The 9797-nt window shown below is 44.7% G+C and overlaps 1 protein-coding gene across 1 annotated transcript; it reads right to left on the bottom strand.

The window, feature by feature from the left end:
• Positions 1–4652: 4652 nt before the first annotated feature.
• arl16 (ADP-ribosylation factor-like 16) lies at positions 4653–9572 on the bottom strand. The gene is made up of 5 exons (XM_028818925.2): positions 9287–9572; positions 9053–9111; positions 8299–8415; positions 6170–6285; positions 4653–5232 (listed from the first exon to the last, which is right to left on the bottom strand). The coding sequence occupies exons 1-5, from the start codon at positions 9345–9347 to the stop codon at positions 5067–5069; spliced, it is 519 nt and encodes a 172-aa protein (XP_028674758.2). The 5' UTR covers positions 9348–9572; the 3' UTR covers positions 4653–5066.
• Between the last annotated feature and the right edge of the window lie 225 nt (positions 9573–9797).

The following is a 9797-nucleotide window of genomic DNA, read 5'->3' as shown; positions in this document are numbered from 1 at the left end:
CCTGCTGGTTTTCGGGGCACCTCCATATTGCAGGGAGGGCTCCATCTGGCAGCTTGGGGGTATTGGCCAGGAGAAACTACCGGCCATATTCCACAGTATCTATTTATCTAATCCCACCTACTATGTTAAAATTAAAATCTATTTATCTATACATGTGTCTATCAATCAATCAATCATTGAGTTTATTTAATGTATCTAGCTAGCTATCTATCATCTAGTGCCTTCAATCTATCAGTATATCAATCATATAATGTCTATCTATCTATGTATCTATATCATATAGCGCCTTTCATGTCTATCTATCATATAGTGCATTTAATCTCTACTATATAGCATCTTTCATGTCTGTCTATTATATAGTGCACTTCATATCTACTATATTGCTCTTTTCATGTCTAACTATCTATCTATCATATAATGCTTTGCATATCTATCTATCCATCTATCCTATAGTGCATTTCATCTCTATTATATAGCGCCTTTCATGTCTGCTGTGACGGATGCCGGCCGGGACGCCCCTTCGCTATATGTTCATGGGGAGCAGCCATGGACTGTGCAATACCTCCCCCTGGACACTAGATGGCAGCCCCCCTGGGTTGGAGTGATGCCTCAGTTTCCCGCAGGGCTCCATGGGAATTGTAGTTGGGTGCAGCCCTGTTGGGTCCCGCAGGTGCCGCCAGGGGGTGCTGCGACTGGGATTCCCGAGCCGTTATGGGCAGTGTATTCGCTACACCTGGACTATAAAAGGGGCCAGCAGCCACCACTCAGGAGCCAGAGTCGGGAAGAGGAGGACTACGCTTGCCAGGGGGAGTGGTGATGCAAAGGATACTCTGTGTGTATTGGTGTTTTTTGTGTGCTTTGGGACTGTGTTGTGCCTGTGGGACATGGGGAAGACGTGCCCCACAGGTAAAGAAAAATAAAAGTTTTTGGTTTATTTTAACGTGCCTCCGGTGTGAGTCTGTGTCGGGTCAGGCACCTATATAGTGCCTTTGTTACACTGTCTATCTATCATATACTGTTTTGCATATCTATCTATCATATAGTGCATTTCATCTCAATCTGTTATATAGCGCCTTTCATCCTTCTGTCTATCTACCAATCAGTGGGTCAGGCAAGTCATTCCAGCAGGAGAAAGTAAAGATAAACCTTCTCCAGTCCGCCCAGTCACAATCCCTAACGTGTTGCCCAATACCAGGCGTAGTTCTCACGAGTACTTTGCTCTTTGGCAGTCACCCCTCTAGCAGATGTTCTTCTCGCCCCCTTTTTGCTCAGTCCCCATATCTCATGCTTCTTAATGGCGTCAAGACGTGCGGACATGAGGTGTTTTTATTCTTTGCAGCTGTTTCCATTGGTCACACTCCAGTCCTCGGGTTCCTGCTTTGTATGGCCATCTTCATTCCATTTTGACAAATTCAGGACAACAAATCAATTAAAATGAATTCACAAGAAGTTAATTAGCAGCACAAACAGGGCACTCATTAAAAAAAAAGAAGGGTTAGAATGAAAACCTGCAGCCGCGGTGGTCCTCGAGGACCGGAGATGGCGACCCCCTGCTCTATACGATAACACCGGCTGTCAGTTGTTGTGTTATTTTCTTGCATCTCAGTAACAATGGCTCCTGCTTTTGTACTTTTCCTGGTGCAAACGCATTCCCCTCTGGGATTAATTAAGGCTACCTGACCTAATCCTCTGAGGTCATTATACCACATGACAGGTCAAAAGGTCCTGCAAGGAAACCCAATTCCTCATCAGATTCGAAACCCTCAATAAAGTTGCTCTTTCAAAAAGTTTCTCAGTCCCAGCATTTCTTTGTTCCTACATTATGGCTTTGACGCTCGAGTTTTTGATCTCCTGGTTTTGACCCTTCTTCTGCTGAACTCATATTCTCTGGGTCACCCGTCAGCTTGCTATCATTAACAGCATTGGACCTAAAAACCTGAACACCAATAAAGAAGAAGTGAGGCCTCTGAAAGACCATAAAAAGACCAGGTAAGCAGAGAGCTGAGGAGACTTTGTACCAGCAAAGCAGCGGGTCCAGATGGAGTATCGCCACGACTGCTGAAGGCCTGTGCATTGGAGCTGGGGAGTCCTCTACAGCGCATCTTCAACCTGAGCCTGGAACAGGGGAGAGTCCTGAGGCTTTGGAAAACATCTTGTATCACTCCAGTCCCAAAGGTATCACGTCCTTGTGTGCTGAATGACTTCAGGCCTGTCGCCCTGACGTCACGTGTGATGAAGACCATGGAGCGGCTGCTGCTTCACCACCTGAGGCCACAGGTCCGCCACGCCGTCGACCCTCTGCAGCTCGCATACCAGGAGAAGGTGGGAGCGGAGGATGCCATCATCTACATGCTACACTGATCCCTCTCTCACTTGGACAGAGGCAGTGGTGCTGTAAGAATTATGTTTCTAGACTTCTCTAGCGCCTTCAACACAATCCAACCTCTGCTCCTAAGGGATAAGCTGACAGAGATGGGAGTAGATTCATACCTGGTGGCATGGATCGTGGACTATCTTACAGACAGACCTCAGTATGTGCGTCTCGGGAACCGCAGGTCTGACATTGTGGTCAGCAACACAGGAGCGCCACAAGGGACTGTACTTTCTCCGGTCCTGTTCACCCTATATACATCGGACCTCCAATACAACTTGGGGTCCGGCCACGTGCAAAAGTTCGCTGACGACACTGCTATCGTGGGCTGCATCAGGAATGGGCAGGAGGAGGAGTATAGGAACCTCATCAAGGACTTTGTTAAATGGTGCGACTCAAACCACCTACAACTGAACACCAACAAAACCAAGGAGCTGGTGGTGGATTTTAGGAGGCCCAGGCCCCTCATGGACCCCGTGGTCATCAGAGGTGACTGTGTGCAGACCTATAAATACCTGGGAGTGTAGCTGGATGATAAACTGGACTGGACTGCCAATACTGATGTTCTGTGCAAGAGAGGACAGAGCCAACTATACCTCATTAGAAGACTGGCGTCCTTCAACATCCTCTTTAATAAAATCCCTGTGTGCATCCATGTGTCCGTGTGTGTGTGTCTTCTGGTGAAGTGCGCATGCGCGGGGCACGGTGCGATGCTTCAAAGGCCGCCTGACGCGTCACACAAGACAGACAGGGCAGGACCTCGCGCGGCCGACCCAATCGGATTTCGGTAAATGAGGTAAGACCTAAAACATAACGCATGAAAAATCCAATTGGGTACTGAAACGCGGAGACCTGCTTCCCCAAAGAGGTGGGATTAGTGTTTGTTGTTCACTCTGAGGATGTCAGATTTGCAATTAACAAACTTGGCCCGGTAAAGTGTAAAGTGTTTTCCTAAATATACGAATTTTCATGATATTACAATAGGATGACTTTTAAAAGTAGATTTATTTTCGCGCACATAAAATCTGTTGCTGGGGAGACGCCATACATACAATAATCAGCTGCACGCCAGCACAGATTAAAATACTTGCTGGAGAGACGTATTACTGTGAGAGAAAATTAAAGGCACACAGTACAGTGGCGCATATTACAGCCACATACAAGCCAGTATTACTGTAACAGAAAAGAGACGGTCCTTTGCCATTTAATATAGACTGTTCCTACTAATGTTTATGCACTACTATTCTAGCGCCCGTTATTGTAACCGGCTTAATGTCCATCCATCCATCCATTTTCCAACCCACTGAATCTGAACACAGGGTCACGGGGGTCTGCTGGAGCCAATCCCAGCCAACACAGGGCACAAGGCAGGAACCAATCCCGGGCAGGGTGCCAACCCACCGCAGGGCTTAATGTCTAGTCTGCAATAAGATGCTGCAGATGTTCTATCAGACAGTTGTGGCGAGCGCCCTCTTCTACGCAGTGGTGTGCTGGGGAGGCAGCATAAATAAGAGGGACGCCTCACACCTGGACAAACTGGTGAGGAAGGCAGGCTCTATTGATGGCATGGAGCTGGATAGTCTGACATCTGTGGCAGAGCGATGTGCGCTGAGCAGACTCCTGTCAATCATGGAGAATCCACTGCATCCACTGAACAGGATCATCTCCAGACAGAGGAGCAGCTTCAGCGACAGACTGCTGTCACCGTCCTGCTCCACTGACAGACTGAGGAGATCGTTCCTCCACCACACTATACACAATAGAGAGGGTTATCATCTGCTCCATTATTGTATGGCACGGTAACTGCTCCTTGCAGGAAAAGAAGGCACTCCAGCGTGTAATTAAACTTCTCTGGAGCAACCTTCACCTCCCTACAGAACATCTACACTAGTAGGGTCAACAATAGGGCGCACAACATAATTAAAGACAATACTCATCCTCAACACACGCTTTTCACGCTGCTTCCCTCAGGGAGGCGCTACAGGAGTGTGAAATCACGCACCACGAGACTGGCGCACAAGCAATCAGACTCCTCAACAATGCTAAACGTTAAAGTCAATCCAAACCACAATTCATAGCCTCATAAATGGTACTGACTACTGCGGTGTGTCATCAGGCACTGTGCACCTTATTTTGTAATCTTATGATTGTTTTCATACTTCTTTTGTCTTTCTGTCCTTGTATATGAAGGTGAGCAAGCAAAGGAAGAATTTCATTACATGGTTTTAACATGTGTTTTTACTGTGTATATGACGATAAACTTCTAGTATCTTGTAAGAGGAGAATCTAGAGGAAGAAGCAAAATAATCACAAAAAAAACCCCTAAAAACCCTAAATGAAGTAGCAATACTTACAATAAATTCTTTATTAACTCAATTTTTCTCTTTCTGCCCTACTTGTAAAAACAGAGGGAGGACCCAGCAGCAGTGACATCATGGTGGCCCCGCCTCCTGTGGCTCCACCCACACAACACAGCAAATGACAGCAAATTTAAAGAAACAGAACAGAAAAAATAAATAAATCTAACAGAAATAAAAAAAAAACTAAACAATGAAAACCAATAAATCAAACGTAACAAAAATAACAAATAAATAAAAAATAAGAAGAAAAAGCCCAACAGTGTTGATTTGTGAGCAGTCACTGCATTAAAACATCATTACGTTTAAAGTGCTGTTGCAGACCCTTTTTCGTTCCTTCATCTCCTCTGAGCGAACTGCAGCCAAGCGAGAACGTCCCGAAGTCCCTGCCCGCTCCGGGCGCTCATTTCTAGCACCGTTATTGATTGCTTGGCACAGGAGATGATGCCATCCAGTCGAAACAAAGATTTCATTTCCAGCAGAGACACGGGGCAGGGCAGGTCACTGAAAAAAGACGCGGAAGAGTCAGGAAGGGAATGGAACAGCGCGGCGCAAAGAAAACCAAGTGACAGGCAAGGGAGTGATTGAAAGACTTAACACGCTACTCGACGATAAGCAAAAACCCCTACTTGAGGGGGGAAGAAAGGGTTTACTTGGCTACAGCAAGCCAAGACTACAAGAAACAGCAAAAGGCACATTTAGTTTAATTGAATCTGAATTTGAATTGAATCTTAAAGCAGATTTTTAGCAGGATACCATTACATCACAATATTCAAATCACTTTATTATTATATTATTATATAATAAAGTCAGGGAATGTGGACTTTGGACTTCACACCCTGAGGTTGTGGGTTCAAATCCCAGTACTGACACTGTGTGACCCTGAGCAAATCACTTCACCTGCCTGCGCTTCAACTGGAAAAACATTAGAAATTAAACCAATTGTATTTCAAACTGACTGTGCTACCCATCTAAAGTGCAAATGTTTGTCATGCACCATCTGTTGAAACGACAAATGCAACATATTTCATTACTACAAATGTTTGTGACGCACCATCTGTTGAAACGACAAATGCAACGCATTTCATTACTACAAATGTTTGTGACACACCATCTGTTGAAACGACAAATGCAACACATTTTATTACTACAAATGTTTGTCATGCACCATCTGTTGAAACGACAAATGCAACGTATTTCATTACTACAAATGTTTGTGACGCACCATCTGTTGAAACGACAAATGCAACGCATTTCATTACTACAAATGTTTGTCATGCGCCATCTGTTGAAATGTCAGACAAAGCCATCGGATGGACACACAAACACTTATCCTTTAATTAAGGTGGATATTGTATTTAACCTTGGATAAAGGCAAACAAGTAAATGACACCTTTATTATTTTCCAGCACATGGTGCTTGTAAAATAAAATACACTTACATTTTGTTAAAGAGAATCAAGACTGTGGCCAATTCAAGAGCTGGCGCAGAAAGGACTTCCAGTAGCTGAATGCAGGATGAGGAGATCTGGAAGGGGTTTGCAGCATCAATCACAAACTAAAGAGGAAGACAACAGGACCAACAGGTAAGTCTGGATGTGACAAAACACAAAATGACCAAAAAGAGCAACATCACGAACTGCCATCTGGTAGCGCTGTGGCCTAGCGGTCAAGGCGCTGGAGTGCAAATCACCAGTTAATCAGTTTAACCCCCGTTCTTCTTCTTTCGGCTGCTCCTGTTAGGGGTCGCCACAGTGGATCATCTGTTTCCACATCTTCCTGTCCTCGTCATCTTGTTCTGTCACCCCCATCACCTGCATGTCCTCTCTCACCACAACCATAAACCTTCTCTTAGGCCTTCCTCTTCTCCTCTTCCCTGGCAGCTCTATCCTTAGCACCCTTCTCTCATTATATCCCTCATCTCTCCTCTGCACATGTCCAAACCAACGCAATCTCACCTCTCTGACTTTGTCTCTCAACTGTCCAACCTGAGCTGACCCTCCAATGTCCTCATTTCTAATCCTGTCCATCCTCGTCACACCCAATGGAAATCTTAGCATCTTTAACTCTGCCACCTCCAGCTCTGTCTCCTGTGCCACCGTCTCCTGCCCATATCACATAGCTGGTCTCTCTACCGTCCTGTAGACCTTCCCTTTCACTCTTGCTGATACCCGTCTGTCACAAATCACTCCTGACACTCTTCTCCACCCACTCCACCCTGCCTGCACTCTCTTTTTCACGTCTCTTCCACAATCCCAGTTACTCTGTACTGTTGATCCCAAGTATTTAAACTCATCCACCGTCACCAACTCTACTCCCTGCATCCTCACCATTCCACTGACCTCCCTCTCATTCACACACATGTATTCTGTCTTGGTGGTCCTACTGACCTTCACTCCTTCAAATGCAGACAACAATACAAATCAGTTTAATCCCCATGGATGACCCATAAACCTGAGCCCATGGTGGGTCTCATATCAGACAATGATGAGACTCACTATAGAGAAGAGATACAACACCTAGCACTATGGTGCTCAGCCAACAACCTCATCTTGAACACCAGCAAGACCATTGTGGACCATAGGAGATCCAGAAGAACAGAACACACTCCTACAGTATATGCATACATGAGGAGGCTGTAATGTGTGTGGACAATATCAATATCAAGTTCTTGGGTATCCACATCACATCGTATCTGACCTGTTCTTTGAACACATCTCACCTGGTAAAGAAGGCCCAACAAAGACTCTTCTTCCTCAGGAAGATGAGACATGCTGGATTCTCCTCTTGGCTGCTCACAAACTTCTACAGATCTGCATTATCTATCACAGTATGACAGTGTGGCATGGTAGCTGCACAGCACAGGACAGGAAGGACTTGGCATAAGGGGGGAGAACAGCACAGGGGATCGTGGGAAGTCCTCTCCTAGACCTGAACTCGGTATATGCTGGAAGAGTGCAGAAGAGGGCCAACTGTAGAGCTGCGGATCTCACCCATCCGGGAAATGGACTGTTTGTACCACTGGCTTCGGGAAAGCGGTACAGAAACATAAAAACACGTACCAGCAGACTGAAAGACAGCTTTTTCCCCAGAGCTGTGAAGTCCATCTGCCCCTGCTGATACCCACACACACATACATCTACCACTAACCTGCCCCCCTGTAGACGTGCACACACACTTTCTCTCGTAATCAAACACACACACTCCTATTCCTCCCCTGCAGACCCACGCACACAGATCACTGGTCTCTGCAGGCGTACTACCTCAGGAAAAGTCTGGACTTGATGAGGTCTTATTACTGCTGTCCTTTATATTTATTTTATTATTGATAGTGTATTGTGTATTTAAGTATTCTGCCTTGAAGCCGTGTCCTACCAACAAAAAATTTTGTTATAATGACAATAAAGAATTCTATCTATCTATCTATAATACATTTCCTAAATATCAAACAATACTAAATACTAATAGCAATGATAACAATTAGAAATAGATGCAACATCACGCAGATAGCATCTTATTTAAAGCTCAGTAGTATGTCAGTGTGAATTATGACCTCAAGATTATTACTTACAATAACAGAGTCGAAGTCTTCATAATAACTGGGCCATATTGGTGCCATGCAGCCCCCCATTTCTCTCACTGTAACCTTCTTCTTATCAACGATAATGTCCGACAGATTTGTGCCCACCTAAAGAGAGAGCACAAATTACACCAAATAAGCAGAGTCCCTGTATAGCACCTTTTTATTTCTGCACTGATCACTCAGGTTATGAACTGCAGTGAATGCTAAGGCACTTGACAGATCTGGCCGCAAATCTGAAATTGAATAAATCTGCTTTAGGGCTAATATGGCGTACGTAAATTACTGAAATGTGCTCATGGGTGGGCTTTATCACAGATCTGTTGTTTAACTGCCCTCCAGGTCAGAATTTGAAAGTACACACCACAGTAACTTTGACTTCCCTTGATTTAGTGCAGTGAAAAGTACCGTTTGCCTGTAACGGTGTAACTTTTAAAATAAAAGTACTGTGACAGAATTTAAACGTTGCGCAAATTTAAACTGTGTTACTAAATGATGTTTGCGGTAAATGCAGTTTGTGGTGTTGTTCAAAAAGCGCACGTCATCAGTATACAGCAGGGTTCAACTTTAAGATTAGGCGCCCTTACACTATTTTAAGATTAGGCACTTCATCTAAATTTTAAGATTAGGGACCCTGGTGTACCTGGCCTTTCCCCTACAAACCTTGTTCAAAGACCCATCATTTGCATTCATTTTACTTATCGATTTATTCAGCACTAAAATAATTTAAAGGTGAGTTTCTTACTGTCGGTAACGTAGCCGGTGGATCCCCGAGCTCCGCGCCGCTGTCCTGCGCGCTTATCTGTGAAGCAAGAAGTTAAGGAATTCAAGCAGATGCGCCTTTATCTTTTTTATTTTAACGCAAAAGACTTACATTAAACAGAATTTTGCACATCAATGAGCAGGTCTCGGAGACTCTCTTTGAAAGCCACCTCAGCACGAAACAGCAATCGGAGAAGCACAGATTTAAAAAGGATATTCTGCAGTCTTTTCAATAGCAGCGTCTTTCCGACTCCCGTGGCCCCGAGCAGCAGCGGCATGGTTAGCTGACGTTTCTAAAACGAGCACGTTTTCCTAGGATCAGTCGCCTTTTTCTGCTACGCTATAAAAAATGTAAAGCCCAGTTGCATGAAACATGTTAAGAAAAATGTAATAAATGATAGCACAAGACTGTTAATCCTTAATATGCAGCAGAAACGTCAAACCGTTTCGTAAACTATAAACGAAATAGCGGAAACGCGTGCGTAGCAGGAAACACACTGATGGGAGCCTTGGTTACGAGAAGAGACCGCCTACTATACTACTATGCGAACAGTTGATTGGCTAAGGTGTCCGCCAACGAGTCAATACCGCATTCTGATTGGTTTAAACTTTAGAGCCACAACCTTTCCCAAGGAATACAGAAAAGGGCGAGTGGAGTGCCTGATTCGGTTCTACTAAAATGATTACAAGTCAGCCTCAAGCGCAGGGGTGTTAAACTCAAATCCTAG

This window comes from Erpetoichthys calabaricus, chromosome 14 (assembly GCF_900747795.2).
Source record: "Erpetoichthys calabaricus chromosome 14, fErpCal1.3, whole genome shotgun sequence".
Classification (NCBI taxonomy): Eukaryota; Metazoa; Chordata; class Cladistia; order Polypteriformes; family Polypteridae; genus Erpetoichthys; species Erpetoichthys calabaricus.
Note: the sequence above shows the minus strand (reverse complement) of the source record. Positions and strands in the feature narration are given on the sequence as shown.